At 40.1% G+C, this 16,265-nt stretch overlaps 2 protein-coding genes across 2 annotated transcripts; one reads left to right on the forward strand and one right to left on the reverse strand.

The window, feature by feature from the left end:
• Window positions 1-1,012: 1,012 nt before the first annotated feature.
• Window positions 1,013-16,147, forward strand: rb1 (retinoblastoma 1). Its single transcript, XM_086098896.1, has 27 exons — window positions 1,013-1,263; window positions 1,585-1,705; window positions 2,277-2,380; window positions 2,713-2,847; window positions 2,923-2,961; window positions 3,041-3,090; window positions 3,282-3,392; window positions 3,583-3,728; window positions 3,822-3,899; window positions 5,085-5,194; window positions 5,290-5,364; window positions 5,623-5,710; window positions 5,798-5,914; window positions 6,018-6,074; window positions 6,234-6,265; window positions 6,376-6,452; window positions 6,543-6,769; window positions 11,834-11,949; window positions 12,318-12,484; window positions 12,595-12,740; window positions 12,819-12,923; window positions 13,022-13,135; window positions 14,201-14,346; window positions 14,429-14,459; window positions 14,558-14,700; window positions 14,815-14,861; window positions 14,954-16,147. Exons 1-27 carry the CDS (start codon window positions 1,154-1,156, stop codon window positions 15,022-15,024), a joined length of 2,763 nt encoding a protein of 920 aa, XP_085955022.1. The 5' UTR covers window positions 1,013-1,153; the 3' UTR covers window positions 15,025-16,147.
• LOC147160977 (lysophosphatidic acid receptor 6-like) lies at window positions 8,875-11,159 on the reverse strand. Its single transcript, XM_086098897.1, has 2 exons — window positions 10,938-11,159; window positions 8,875-10,809 (listed from the first exon to the last, which is right to left on the reverse strand). Exon 2 carries the CDS (start codon window positions 10,762-10,764, stop codon window positions 9,667-9,669), a length of 1,098 nt encoding a protein of 365 aa, XP_085955023.1. The 5' UTR covers window positions 10,765-10,809; window positions 10,938-11,159; the 3' UTR covers window positions 8,875-9,666.
• Window positions 16,148-16,265: the final 118 nt, after the last annotated feature.

Raw genomic sequence — 16,265 nt, forward strand, 5'->3', positions numbered from 1 at the left:
CTGACTTATCTGGTTTGTTTATCTAGGAATGACAATCTCTGTCATTGTTTTGCAGTATGTGCTGTTTTTTTTTTTATGTATATATTTTAATATTGTAGTAGTGAGTCAAAGTATCCACTGACAAACAAGAACGAGGAAGTGAGTGTTTACTAGGGACTATCGTTGGCGTTGCTTTGCATCTGTCCTCTACTCACTTTTCAGGATACCCCAAAACGGCATTTTTGTTCATGCAATAACATTGCACCATCAAAGAGAGCAAGTCATTTTCAACACTTAAGACTGGTCAATAATTTATGAAAACAACACCAACACGTGTGGGCTGACCAAATTGTGACTTATGAGGTTTCGGCGCGACGCTAACTGCATGGATGGGGGAGAAAAAGCATGAAAACGCCGCACAAAAATCAATGTAATAAGCACTGAGAAAATGGCAACGTAAGATGGCCGCCAAGGCACTTCCGGTGGCTTCACTTTTCCCTATGTAAGCGACAGTACATGGTTTAATAAAGAAAGTTTAAAGAATAAGTCGTGCTGATTTGTGTAGAATTGCCACATATACCACAAATAAAAGATTCGTTTATTCACAAGTATTACTATGAGTTGACTTGTGGCGTTAGGTGTATGAAAACAACAGACAAGCCTTCTGTTCTTTGTGACGTACAAATTCAAATGGCGGGATAAATGCAAATAAGCGGATGTTGCGTAAACACTTTCCCGCGGTTTTGTCTCATGAGTTTGGGTTCGATCGTTTTAGTTATGCTCGTTCTTTTCCGGTCACATCATTCTGCGGTTCGCTACACAGCCAACATAAAATACAGTATGCGTATTGTTATGTAATTGAAATATAATTTGCACAATAGTTAGGTGATATAAATGGCATTGCTAATTTAAACGAATTACATTTGTTTTCATCTAACCAATTGACTGCGGTGGGCACGTTTAAGACGGCATTTCCAACCCAGCGCGCACTACTGTGAAACAAATCGAACACACTAAACTACGGTTTCCGGAAGTCATCCATGTTTTGTGTTATCGAAACACACCCGCTAGATTGGGGTTTAAATTCAGTATTTAAAAAACGAATCTGCACCGTCAGGTTGACATATACAAAATATTCGCCATATATCTGCTCGTTTGTTAGCCGGATAGAAGGATGCCACCTAAGAGGCGTAGTGCCGGGACGATCCAAAACAAAGAGCCGAAAAAGAGATCCGAAAGTTCCTCTCCGGACATTAAAACGACTCCAGAGTTCTCGGTTAAAAAGTAAGTCACCCAAATATCATTTAAATTACAATTTAGAAAGTGCATCGTAAATGAATACGCTCGTTTTAAGTTCTATTAAAACTGTCGTTGACCTTTGGAAATCGTTTGGAGAATAAACTGAGCTCTCTCTTTCTTTCTTTTTTTTTTAATCGAGGCCTATACGTTCACAGTAAACATACATTATTGCGCCACATTATACTAACACAAACCTGTGAAAGCGGCAACACACCTGCCTTTACAAAGATCATTTCTCACGAGACAGTCAAATGATTTGAATTTGCAGATTTCGTGTTGATATCATTTGTGTTCCCCACTCTCTAGGCACAGGGACAAAGATGCTGACTTTGTTGCTCTGTGCAAGAACCTGCAGGTGTCTGATCTGGTTTGCGACCGTACTTGGAAGATGTATACAAGTCTTCAGGAATTCCTGGATGAATTTGCTGTACGTATTAAAGAAATGCTCTTGTCATTCAAACAGAGGCCAACATGACAGGATTTCAACCCCAAAATTAAAATCTGTCAAAGTGCAAATGATCTCCCCTTTTACAAAATATGGTAAAAACGGTATAACTTCATTGTTTTTCAGAATTCTCTTCGCGCCTTCCACTTTGTCTTCTACTCAGGGAGCCCCTTTCTGTTAAAAATATCCACCAATTTTTCGGGCCGGCCGAAATTCTGAGACATCAATGGGTCAAAATTAGTGTCATCTTTCAAATACCGACACAAGCCCTAAAAACTCGACATAACTAAATAGCGCAAATGGAAGATTGTTGTTAAGAAAAGCAGTGTAAGCAGACAATATTTTCTGAATGTATTTGTTACAGGAGATTTTAAAGAAATTTGAAGTGCTCATTTCATTTTTTTTTTGGTGTGCAAACTCCACAAAGATGGCAGGCACTTGTGTCATTGCTAATTTATCGACTTCCCTTTGGCCAAATAGCAGCGAGATGAATATTTGTGAGTTTCAAAAAGTTTTAAAGTGTGCCATTTTTTTTTTTAACATCTCACTTTAGGAAGAGCAAAAAAGGCTGTGGGGTGCCTGTCTGTTTACAGTTGTGACCGACATGGATGTTGCTTCCTTCACCATAACTCAGGTCTTAAAAGCAGTCTCTATGAAGTAAGTACTTGTGATAATTCCTCAGCAGTGCCTGCAAATAAATTGTGTTGATTGGACATTTTCTCAAATTGAGTCTAGTTGTATGTTGTTCTATCTTTATTTTTATTATTATTGTTGTTGTTGTTGTTATATCATTTTGTTCCACCGTTTTTTTTTGTTTTTTTTGTCCAACATGTTCCAAAAAGTTATGCTTTTTCATAATGTTGTTATGCCTTTAGGAAGGTACATTATATGTTTGTATTATTGTTGCATTTGCATTACACTGAGACATGTTGACTTAAGAGCAAAAACTGTTGATTTAAATCGTTTCTCCTTCGGCACAACTTTTTCAGCGTCAAGCAGTTCGTGGCTCTGGTTCGGAAGTTGGACGTAAACTTGGACACGATAAGCACCAAGGTGAATTCGGCACTGACACGATTGGAGAACAAATACCACGTGACCCTGGCTCTTTACCAGAGGTTTGAGAAGTGAGTAAACGCGCGTAGCGGGCGTCGTTTGAAGGCGAAATCGTTTTTTTTCTAATGTCATACTTGTTGTTTCAGGACATGCAAAAGGATCTTTGCTGCGGCCCCCGAGGCAAAGTAAGTTGCAACATTTTCTCGCTTGGCTTAAAACGTTACATTGCAGATTTTCAAAAAGGTTGACTGTCTGGTTTTCCAGGAAGACTGAGATCCTACGCACCTGTTGGACGATGTTTCTTTTGGCAAAAGGTGAGTTATGTGTTTTAAAAACAGGTCACGCTGTTGGAATTATTTCCATCTTGCTCCCGAGTTATTTTTCTCACTCGTCCTTCCTTTTTGGTTCCGGTGTCTGGATTGGAATGTTTTGGTGCTTATGCTTGTTTTGTTTTTTTTGTTGCCTAAGAGTGGACCTCCATATTGTGATGATGTTTCTCGTGCAGGAAAGGCCTTGCAGATGGAGGATGACCTGGTCATATCATTTCAGTTGCTGCTGTGCACGCTGGAGTTATTCATCAAGCGATGCCCTTCGGCTCTACTGCAGCCTCTTTACCGTAAGTTTGCAGATTGCGCATTTGCGTTGATATGGAAAATGTTTACAATGTTATGTTAGGAGGTTTTGCTTTTGTGCCCTTTGACCCAGAGGGATTTCTGCCTATGGATGAAACTTGACTTCCTTATAACATTGTACATTTACAGTCTGGAATTTTTTTTACGAAATCAAGCCTTTATTGTCGTTGTCAGGATCGGCCGCCAGCAAAGTCCAGATCCCCGTCACGCGAACATCTCGTCGCAACCAGAACAACGCCAAAGTGCGACCTGCGGAGCCAGAGGCCGACGCGGTGCTGCTTGAAACCTTGTGCATGGAAAACGAATGCAATATAGATGAGGTTTGCGTCTCCCCGTTTTTTTTGATAAACGTCATCTTGAAGACTCTTCGTTTGACCCCCGTGTGTGCTTCCTCATGCTAATTGCATTTGTAGGTGAAAAATGTCTACCAGACCAGTTTCTGCGCTTTCCTGGTGTCACTGGATCTTCCCAAATCTCCTGGTCTTCCTCAGGTACGCCTTGTGAGGGCTGTTTAAGCCTCACTGTGCTCTCATTATTTATGTTAATTCTCACTTCCTACTGTCCAACGCACTTGTTGACCATGTGAGCGCGTGATGGCTGTTTATTGTCAGGGAAATGTTTGCTCTGGATTTTAATGCGGATGACACGTCACTGTTTGCTAACATTGTACGTTTGATGAACACATTTCTTATTACAACGCTCCATAAAGACAATTTCTGTGCGACTTATTGTAGATGACCCACTTCGACTTGGCACGGTTGAGGTCATATGAAAAAATGAAAATTGTCCTTTCTGTTTATCAACAGAAAATAAAACATCCCAAATACCCAACCTCACCTTTAATAATACACTTCAAAACAGTTAAATAAAATAAAATTTGGTCAACTTTTTGAGTTATTTATCCCCCCCCCCCCCCCAAATTGGGTCAAATGAATAGCCCACAAAACGGCACTGGAAAATTGGTTGTTATTGTGGATTATTCATTTCATCAACTTTTCACGCATTTATAACAGGTTCATTGTAAATAACCAGATTTTGGTCAAAAATTGGACCGACCTGCTACTTGGGTTAATTTGACTCAATATTTGGTTTATTTGATAAAAACAAAAACAAAAATGTACAACACAAACACACAATTGTATTATTTTGATATAAAACAACCCAAAGTTGGGTCAAATTGACCCAAGTAGCGCATTAATCCTATTTTAGACACAAAGTCAAATATTAGTTATTTTTATTGGGTTACTTTGGGTAAAAAAAAAAAAGAAGTCCAATTTGGGTAAAAAAAAAATGGACCCATCCCAACTTTCTAATACAAAATGACCCAGTTGATTTTATTTATTTATTTTGGTTGGTCCCATTTTTAACCCAAATTGGGTTATTTTAATAATTATTTTGGGTAAAAAAACACAACAACCCAAAAATAACCAAATTGGGTTGTTTTTGAACCAACTGATTTGAGAGTGTAACACGAATTATTGCAGCAAACCTCTATAGAAAAATAATTTTTTCAAAAACAAATATACAATACACAATTTACAATATGATCCACATCAATACAGATGTTGGCGTGTTAACATGTTGCTCTTTAGTAAACGTGATCCTATACTGAACATGTACATTTGTAGTAAAAACATCTTAAGAGATGGAACCCGCAGCTTTCATTCTCACCACAGGCCAGCAGCGTCAACCAACAGTATGAAGAGCACTACCTCAAGAGTAGGGACATTGACGCACGACTGTTTTTGGACGGCGATGAGACACTTCTTGTGCCTAAAGTGGACCCGTAAGGATTTTAAAATCTAAACTACATTCTGGTGTATTGATTGCGGGAAGAAAAAAAAAAAGAAAAAAAGAATCATTCATACTTGCTCTCTCCAGGGTACAAATGGAGAGAACGCCTAAGAAGAACATGCTGGAAGAAGATGCCATGCCCATCCCTCAGACTCCAATCAGGTGAGCACCACATACATTAGGTGTTGAGGTCATGTCAATTACAACATAGATGTTATCATTGCTGTTAAAAAAATAAGTAAAATAATTTAGTTTAAAAAAAGAAAATTTTTTTTAGTTACATTTTTTTTTTTTTTTAGTTAAAAATTTTTTTTATGTCGTTTAAATATATATATTTTTTATGTAGTTACAATTATTATTTTTTTAATTTAGTTTAAAAAAATATATATTATTTTTTTGCTGTTTGTTTTGTCTCATCAGAGCCGCTATGACCTCCATTCAGCAGTTGAGGGGAGACCTCACCTCCCGTGGCGACCGGCCATCCACCAACTTGGCAACTTATTTCAAGGTGCTTCTCCACAAATGTTTGCAGTCATTTTAAAATGTCAGCCGGTGTGTCCCAAGTGTGACTTCCCGCCTCCTTTTGTGTTGTCAGAACTGTACCGTGGACCCAACTCGGGACGTGCTGAAGCGCTTGGAGACATTGGGACCCAAATTCAGCCAGAAGTTTGCTGAGGCAGTTGGCCCGCGTTGCATCACTCTAGGAAAGCAGGTATAAAGTAACACTCGAATAGATGCGGTGCAACATTTGTGATATGTATTGTGATGCTTTTTTTTTTTTTTATTCATTTTTTTAAATTTCTAATTTTTTACAGAGATTTACGCTTGGTGTCAAACTCTACTACAAAGTCATGGAGGCCATGCTAAAATCGGTACTGTATCCGATTCACAACTTTTCAAGAAAAGTGTCATTTAGCCATTTGATTCCAAAATTCTGCTTTTGTCAATAAAACGTTTGGATCCAAGAGCTAAAGCAAAAAAAAAAAAAAAAAAAAATCAGCATTTAAACTTTCGTTCTTGGTGTTCCGTAGGAAGAGAAACGACTGTCTGTGCAAAATTTCAGGTACTAATTATTTTTAAACTTTTTCTTTTCATTGATTAATTTCTACTTAAGTTGACTGTTGGAAGTCGTTAAATGTGAAGCAACCTTAATTCACTTGTCGTCCATTCCAGTAAACTTCTCAACGACTCCACATTCCACACATCACTCTTGGCCTGTGCTCTGGAGGTTGTCATGGCAACATACGGAGGTGTGTTTATATTTAAAAAAAAAAAAGTAAAAAAATGGATTCTGTCATGTTAGTCTGAAGTCCCTAACAGTTCACCTCTCATGATTTTAGAGAGCAGTTTCAAGACTGGGGGGTACAATCATGGCCGTGGCGGTGGCAACCCGGGCGAAGCGGACCTGTGCTTTCCGTGGATACTGGACTTTTTAAACATCGCTGGCTTCGACTTCTACAAAGTCATCGAGAGTTTTATCAAAGCAGATCCGACGCTTAGCAAAGACATCGTCAAACATCTGGAGACCTGCGAGAACCTCATCATGGAACATATCGCATGGAAGACGGTGAGTAAGATTTACTTGCATATGAACAAGGTCAAATCAATGCAGTTTTATTGCCAATCCGGGATTTGTTGTTGTTGTTGATTTGATGGCATTATGGAACCCTAACCTCAAAATCAAGCGGGCTGACTTTGGTCACATGACGTACTTTTTTTTGTGGCTGGAGTGGTCTAGGAAAGTGGTTCTTAACCCCTGGGTGTGGGATTTGTCTCATTTTGGGCTGACTTTTAATGCATTTAAATGCTGGGAAGCTAACAATTTCAGCAGATAGTCATAACATGTAGAGGTTCAAAATGGCACCATACGGCAATTTCTAAATTATTGCAAAATGGGAGAGGGACATTTATACGACATGTCTTTATAAAATGCCCGTTTTGGTCACATTGACTCTCATTATAAATCATAATTTTGGATATACTGCAAACCATTGTCCAAAAAACGGAGCACGGCAGAGATGGCGCCGTGATATTCCGCAGCTCCATGACTCACAGATGCCGTGAGAACATAAAATGGAAGGTGGAACACGATCATGAGCTTCTGTTGGAGCAATTAAATCGGTGGCAGGTAAAATTTAACGAAGCCAAAAAGTGGCCCACCACTTTATGACGTGTATGTTTACAAAGGTGATATAAGCAGGCAGCTGCAACAGACAGTTTACTTAATATTTGATGGTGGTCAACAACACCTTATTGGCAATAAAGTTTTAACTTCGTTTTTTTTCCATAAAAGAGGCAAACAAAGCTTGAGGTCAGTTTGTGCCAGATACTTAAAAACCCTTTAAGCCCAAGCGCCAGTTGGGTCCTCTCGGACTTTGAAGAAGAAATTGTGTGAAACAATGCACTAATCACATTTGTGCTGTGTGCCATCTTTATTTACTTTTAACCCGTAACATATACTACACATATATTTCCTCTTTTTATTTTGGGTATGCAATTTTTGAGCAAAAGCCTAAAAAAACACCGTAGGGCTTAATCGTGATGTTTTACAAAAACACATTTATCATTAGGATTTTTAGATAAGGTGATAATTTGATTGTGATTTACCTCCCGTTATAAATATTGTAACGTTTTTCATAGCATTTGCCCTTATTATGGTTTTAGGATGAGAGTCCAGGGTACACCCTGTCATGGTCTCCAGCCAATCACGGTGGATTTAAACATTGTTAAAATGTTATTAAAATTAAGATGCTTTCCACAATACAAATCAGTGAGAAGAAGAAAAAAACGACACTTTAGTTATTGGTATTGTATTTTTTTCATTTTTCAGGAATCTACGCCATTTATTTTAAAATATAAAAACATAACAACCTCTATCTCTTGACGAGATCAATAAACTAGGGAATATATTTCCAACCTTCTTTGCAAATTGATCGTTATTAATTTCATAGCATTAAAGAGCGCCTCGTTGTTGGCCGTGAGTGGTTGCGCACACCTCACAAGAAAGATGGGGAGAGTAAGAAGTGGTTTTGTAAATGCCATTTGCCATTTTTTGCAAAGATTGCAAATGCGGGTACATCACAAAACAAACCCAGATGCTGGCAGAAAACTCAATTCGCGTCACAACAGGCAGCAGTTTGGCAGTCAATGAACAATTCTTCCAAAATGAGGCCTCAAGCTTTGTTGCATCTCCCAGTTAAAGTTTGCTGTCAAACTTAAACATCAGAGAATTACATGTTATGAGTACTGCCTGAAGCCAGCTGGGATAGGCTCCAGCAACCCCCGCAACCCTTGTGAGGACAAGCGGTACAGAAAATGGATGGATGGATGGATGGATGGATGGAGTTAAGGAAATTCTGCTAGCCTAATGCTAACACACAATGTAAAACGGCATACATTTAGACAGGCCTCATAGTGACATCATCATTTTAAGAGACGTATATTTGATCACCAATGGTGACGTATTGTTCGATAGGAATTAATGGCATGTATCAATATTATTGCCCGCATTCCTGCCTGTGTGAAATACACTTTGGTCAGGAATCCGACAACGTTTCTCGGGGCGTGTTGTTGCTCGCATGCTGATGTTTTACAGGTGTGGGGGGGGGGGGGGGGGCGTTACCCCCCATGTCAGAGCAGAACCTGAGGCAAAGCTTCCTGACAGGAATGTTGTAGCGCTCAAGTCTTGCACACGCAGCTTCGGCAAGAAAAGGCGACTATTTTTCGCATGCATTCAAAGCTATACCAGGTCCGCTAGACTTTCTTGTCAGTCGCCAATTTGAAGGGTTTTCTCATATTTTCATCATCTGGAGTTTGTATTTGATTCGATATTCATGATAGGATTTCCTTCCGTTTCATTTTGACTCTTGACACATACGCGGCCCCGAGCATGCCTGATTTTTATTTCACTTCACTTGTTTGCTTAAGACCAGTTGTAATGTTGTTAACCTGTTGCCTAGTGCTCGGGTTTTGTTAATCATTGAGCACACCTGAAAGCTAATTTGCGCCATTGTGCGTTTGTGACCTCAGCTACTTAACAGTCGTGGCGTAAGCGAATGTATGACTCAGTTGTCTAGACTTATAGTTTGGTTACACGTTGACTGATGCATTTCTAAAAAAAAAAAAAAGAAAAAAAAAAAAAACACTTCTTATCAGGTTATGGTCAAGTCTTAACTGATTTATTTACTTTCAGAATGAAGCTGTCTGAGGGTGTAGCACTCAAAAGTGCCTTGAAAGTCTGTAGAGGCCTCAAGTACATAAAAAAAAAAAAAAAGAAGACGCTAATACTGAAGACAACTGCATTCCATGTGCAAAAAAAAATTAACTTTTTCAGAAGCGTGTCAATTCATTCATACACATTGTCACAAATCAGTGGACGTATTAATCCAGCCAGATGTCCTCATTTTTGGTCCCACTCATTAGTGTCCAATGTCTTTTTTTGTCCAATTCCAGCCGTTCATAGTTTCACAAAGTGGAGTTCCCTTTCAACTGTAAGCTCTTTGAGTCTGCGAAGTCGTTCCCGCGAGGCCTCAACGTCCGACTTCTGGGCGCGGCGTTGGGGCTGCCCTGCGCGCTGTCCCCCTGCAATCTGTCGAGGAGCCTGACGCCGTTGTGCCACACGGTGGACTTGCGTTTGATGGAGCTCTGAATGGTCTCGGACGTGAAGTAGTAGACGACGGGGTCGAAGCAGCAGTTGGTCACGGCGATGCACAGCGAAACGGGGTAGATGGTTCGAACCACGTGCTCGGCGTAACATCCTTTGAGGACTTTGGTCCGCACCAGGGAGTAGAACATGAGATTGACGTTGTAAGGGATGAAGCAGAAGCAGAAGATGAGCAGGTGCACGACGATCATCCGCAGCACTTTTGCTTTGTTGATGCCGCCGCCGCGGCTGAGGGTTTGAGGTTTCTTCAAGGTGCGCAGAACCATGGCCGAGCAGAAAACGTTGACCACGAGCGGGATGACAAAGCCCACCGTCTCGATGAACATCACCACCTTGGACAGCTCCGACTTCCACTGGTTCTTGGAGTAGTTTTCAAAGCAGTAGTTGGACGACGCGTTGACATTTTTGGGCGACGTGGTATCCAGAAGGAACCCGGTGGGGATGCTTCCGGAAAGAACCAGCACCCACACCGCCACGCAGGCCAGCTTGGCGTTCCGCTTGGTCCGAATTTTCTGAGACCGGAACGGGTGCACGATGGCCAGGAAGCGGTCGACGCTGATGCAGGTGAGGAAGAGGATGCTGCCGTACATGTTGGTGTAGAAGAGCGCCACGGAAATCTTGCACAGCTCGCTGCCGAACAGCCACTCGCGCTTTATGAAGTAGACGATCCGAAAGGGCAGGCTGAGGACGAAGAGAGAGTCGGAGGCGACGAGGTTCACCATGTACGTGGTGGTCTCGTTCCTCAGCTTCAGCGTGCAGCCGAAAATGTACACGGCCGCCAGGTTGAAGAGGAAGCCGAAGACGAACACCAGGCTGAAAACGGCGCTGTACAGAGGGTACTTGAAGTCGTCGCTCTTGTTGCACTTCGCCAGAGCGGCGCCCAGCGTGCTGTTCGACATTTTGAAATCAAGCTGCAACGTTCACAGAGTGGAGTCGTTCATCGCCTGCCACCCCAAAAAAAAAGAAAAGAAAAACCTGTTTAACCACCAGTCTGGAACGATCCATTTGCCAGCATTTGCATTGAGAGGGGGGAAAAATAGAGCCAAAAGGCTGAAGGGGTTCGACTAAATACCTTTTGCGTCATCCAAACGTGTGAGTCCTCGCGCCATGGATAATTGTCAACAATAGGGGAGCGCTCATTCTGGTCACTTTTGTTCTCCGGTTGATTTTCTGTTCCTGTTCCTTAAAAGTCAAATGGTGGGTCCGCCAGCCCGCACAAAAACAAAGTGCGATCCCCTTGTTTCACTTCTGCTCGGTCTGAAGGTCTTTTACAAGCTGCTCGCGTGTCAGACGACTCGAGACAAAAGGAAAGGGGAGGAGCCTCCACACGGGCCAAAGCCTTCCCACTTGTGTTTTTGCACTTTAAATAACAAATATTAATGTCAGGAACTTGTTATTCCACAATATCTGGATTACCCTTTTGTCTTAGCTGTTGTATTTGATCTGTTAGTAAAAGGTCAACACTGGACTTTGATACCAAACCATGTGTCGCCGAAGGCTATAAGTTGAAGCTGACAAATGTCATTGAATCAGCAGAACACACGAGTTGCAGGTCTGTACCTGCAGCTGCTGACTGGAAACCACACCCGAGTGCCTCGTGAGCTCATCTCGTGCCGGTTTACATGCGGATAGTCACGTAGTGTGTGCGTTATATTGAAATATTTGTATTTTGAATTTTTTTTTATTTATTTATTTATGAGTGAACTGGACTTAATTAATACAAGTAGTGATAAAGTACCAAGCGAGATACTGAATATTAGACCTATAAAAAGTAAGATAAATAAACCAGTATTAAAAATATCATCTGCTTATTTATGGTTTCAAACCCGTGACAGCAATGTGCAAAAAAACGGCCACGTTTTTTGTTGTTAGGTCTGACAGCTGTTTTTAACACATTTTTTGGGTCTCAGCTTTTCTTGTTGAGTCTGCAATCGCTTTTCAAAAGCTGCTTTTGTTTGCATGTCCCAGGATTCGCCGCTCTTCGAGCTGTTGAAGCAGGAGCACGAGGGCGGCGCAGTAGAACAAGCGGAGACAACCGCGAGCTTCAACCAACCGCTGCAGCACAACCACACGGCCGCCGACCTGTGAGTCTTACCGGCTCGCTCTTTGCCAACACGTCAATGTTGCAAAACCACCGTGAATCAGAAGCATGCATTTTATGAGCTCGTCACTTTGAGTGTACGCATTTCGAGATCTGATTCAGTTAGGAAGGGGAAGTGTAGCAAGCTAACTCAACTCTTGGATTGGAAGGGCTAAATTAAGTTAACTATTTATATATTTTGTATTTATTATTATTATTGTTATTATATTGATCTTTATTACGCTTATTATTATTTTATTATAATAATAATATTATTAAATTTGAATATATATAATTCCTTGTTATTATGTTTATTATTATTTTTAAAATATTATTTTACCTTTTTAATTTGGCTAAATTTTTTTGTGTCAGGTATCTGTCCCCCGTTCGCCCGTGCCTTCGCATCTTGCCGCCTGACTCCCCCGCCCCGCCTGGTTCTCAAGGTGCTAGTCCACCGTCGAGTAAGCCTGCCCCCCAGGCTGTGGGCCAGAACCCCCGGCACCTCAAGTCCAACTCACTAAGCCTCTTCTATAAGAAATGTATGACTCGGCACAAAAACATTTGAATAGAGAAATGTCATTGTAAGCTTTTTCACAAACTCGGAATTGTCACATGGTGAAACTGTTCATGTCCGGTTCTTTCCACGTAGTGTACCGCCTCGCCTACACCAGACTGAAGATGCTCTGCTCTTATCTCCTGTCGTCCCATCCGGAGCTGGAGCCCATCATCTGGACGCTCTTCCAGCACACCCTGCAGCACAAGTACGAGCTGATGAGAGATCGCCACCTGGACCAGGTAGCCTGACAATTTTCATTCTCGACGGTCTTGAACGTTTCATCCACTCAGCATCTCACTCCTCGTGTTCTCTTGTAGTTGATGATGTCAGCCATGTACGCCATATGCAAAGTCAAGAGTGTGGATCTGCGTTTTAAGGCCATCGTGTCATCCTACAAGAACATGCCTAACACTTGCCAGGAGGTGATCCAGTCTTTCAACAAGCCTCTTTTTTAAAAAATTTTTATTGCCCTCTCCCTCTAGAGTTCTTAATGTAACCTGACGCGTATGTTAATTTGCAGACTTTCAAGCACGTGTTGATCACAGAGGGCCACTACGACTCCATTATAGTCTTCTACAACCAGGTGTTCATGCAGAGGCTGAAAACCAACATCCTGCAGTATGCGTCAACAAGAGTAAGACACCCTCCTTCCCAATAATTGCTCCCCGTTTACACCAAGCAGCGACAATTTGCTATGCAGGCTTCTTGTTGCACAATAACGATTTATTGGTCAAAATTCAAACCTTTTTAGGTGAATATGAATTTCATCACCAATTCATACTTGACACTTATAATTCTTCGTTTTGAAGTGAAGTTTTTTTAAATGGGAAGTCAACCCCAAAATTTACAATCATTTCTTTACAATAATAATAATGAGTATTATCATCATTATTATTATTTATTTATAATAATAGTAAATAATAATAATAATAATTATTATTATTATTATTAATAATACTAATTATTAATTATTATTATTATTATTAGTAATAATTATTATTATTAGTAATAATAATTATTATTAATAATAATAATAATTATTATTAATAATAATTATTATTATTAATAATAATATATATTTTTTAAATAATAATAATTTTTATTATTATTATTGCATTTGTGGAATATGAATTAAGAAGCAAAATCCACCCATTTTTTTGTATCATATCTCTCAGGGGGGCGGCCATTTTGCAATTTGCTGTCTCCTCAAGATGACATCAGAGTTGCTCAGGCAACGACCAATCAAGGCTCACCTGTTTTGTGAGTTTGATCATGTGATGTAGACATGACCCGTGATTGGACAATTACTGAGCCCTGAGCAACTGTGTGATGTCATTTTCAGTTGACAGCAAGTGACAAAATGGCTGCCTCCTGAGATGGATAAAAATAGGTTGATTTCGCTGCTTTATTCATATTCCACAAACACAATATTGAGATATTGAGAATACCGTGTTTAGACCAGTGGGGTTAGATAGAAATTATTGTAAATAAAATTTTTGGAGCCAAAAGCTCGTAACCATTTCAAACACAAGATTAAGGAGACAAAATGGCCGCCCACGAATCTGCTCTGTGGCTATATAAAGCCTGTACTGTTAAAAAAAATATATTAAATTCGAAAAACTGCTCTAGTAGTAGTAATAGGGAATTAGTCAACTGTAAATATTCCAACAGTCTGTCTGTTTTACTTGTTTTCCCCCAGCCGCCGACCCTCTCCCCAATCCCGCAAATCCCACGCAGCCCTTACAAATTTCCCAGTTCGCCTCTGCGTCTGCCCGGAAGCAGCAACGTGTACGTCTCGCCCATGAAGAGCTCGCGCTCCCCCGGCATCATGACTCCCCGCAGCAGGTCAGCAGCACCTCACAGTCGTTGCCGCTTCAATGTCGGCATCCGCTCGACTGCTTCACCGATCTCGTTTGTCTCTCTGCAGAATGCTGGTTTCCATTGGCGAATCTTTCGGGGTATGCTCCTTTTTTGTTTTGGGTACCCGTGATGTTGTCTTGATGCATGATTGCAACGACTTTTTTTTTCTCCTCCTTCTTTTCATTGTCACGTGTAGACGCCTAATCGCTTCCAAAAGATCAACCAGATGGTTAGCAGCGGCGAGCGCTCCTTCAAGAGAGGCTCAGATCACGGAGGCACGCCCAAACTTCTCAAGAGGTTACGATTTGATGTTGATGGGCAAGATGAGCCTGATGGAAGGTCAGTGGAAAAATGCCTTGGAGTGGCATGAAAGAAAATGACATCAGAAGAATTCATATTCTTTGAAAACGTTTTTTGATGTATGTTATTTTTTATTTTATTTTTTATAAATAGTAAATCTGATGGAGATTCAACACTGATCCAGAGGCTCAATGATTTGAGTAAGCAACCGCTCTTTGTTTGCATTCATGTTCTGAAATATAACTTGATGAAATAGCGAACACTGCTCATACACGGCTACTTTTCTACGCAGCCTCCGCCCGCAGTCGCATGCAGGAGCAGAAGATGAAGGCAGATGCGGAATCCCAAAAGGAGCAACTCTAAAATCTGCACTGTTGGTCACAATGTGAATGCGAGTTTTTCTTCTTTTTTTTTTGTACATTTAGTGTGTGGTTTTAGTTTGTATTTAATGTTTATCTATAAAATATGTTGCTCTATGGAATAATATGTGAATATTAGCTTGACAGTTGTTGTTTGTTGTTCCATATGAGATTGTGCGTTAGATTTTTATTTGTGTTGGACTCACTCGACGCAGCACTGAGACACGGTGCGAGGTGTGGATTTTTCAAACGTGATGCAACATTTGTTAAATCGGTATACAATGGATATCAAAAGTCGACCCATTTCTAATGGCAGGTTTTTTAATATAAAAAAAAAAAGAGACTTAAGAGAAAACATTTCCAAATTGTGTACACCTTTTATGTGGCTTATCACCTGTACAACTAATTATTATTATAATCTTTTTGCACAGGAGAGTAAAAATAACTAAGTCTAAACTAACTAGGGATGTGTCTTTGTTTAGGATTGACCAAGTTAGCACACAAATGTCATTATTTAAAGTACCATGGATGAGGCTTTGTATTTCTGCTGTATCTATTTAGAGGATTTAACAGCCCTATAAACGTACAGGACTTTTTTTTTACAACAATTATTTGAATTGAACATTTTCAGGGTTCTGATTTTTCAGACATGAAAAACATAAGGTGTTTTCATCATCCAATTGTTTTTAAATTTTTGCATTTAATAGGAATTTGCATAGGATTGAAGCCCCTCTTGAACCTGTTTGAAAAAAAAAAATAGTGTTCAGTAACTACGAGTGTCCAAGTTGTTTTGCTTTTTGCTAGTTAAATGAAGTTCTACCATTGTTTAAAAAAAAAAAAAAAATTATAGAATTGTAATTTATCAGAGTTTTAAAATCAAACATTGCTTTTTAAGCGACTTCTCAAAATTGTTTGAAATATTTCCTTTAAAGTAATTATTTGTTCTAGGGATTTTTTTTTGTACCAGCATTCACTTCCCTCTAGCTCCTCTTTGCACTAACACGTGACGTCACAAATGACTGTTTTTTTTCTTTCTGCTGTATAACATCTGTCACGCCACTGCCAGATGCGAGTGTTATTTCATTTACAGTACAAACCAATAAAAACAGCTGCTTGGTGAAGGAAAACTGAAATTTGCATCTGTAAATGAAACTTCCTTTACGTTTCTGTTTTTAGCAATCTGTTAGCGCCTCCTAGTGGAATGAGTCTGATAAATAGCCTGTCTTCACTTTAGTGGACTACAAA

Source organism: Leptonotus elevatus, chromosome 16, assembly GCF_054856555.1.
Source record: "Leptonotus elevatus isolate MCC_2025b chromosome 16, RoL_Lele_1.0, whole genome shotgun sequence".
NCBI lineage: Eukaryota > Metazoa > Chordata > Actinopteri > Syngnathiformes > Syngnathidae > Leptonotus > Leptonotus elevatus.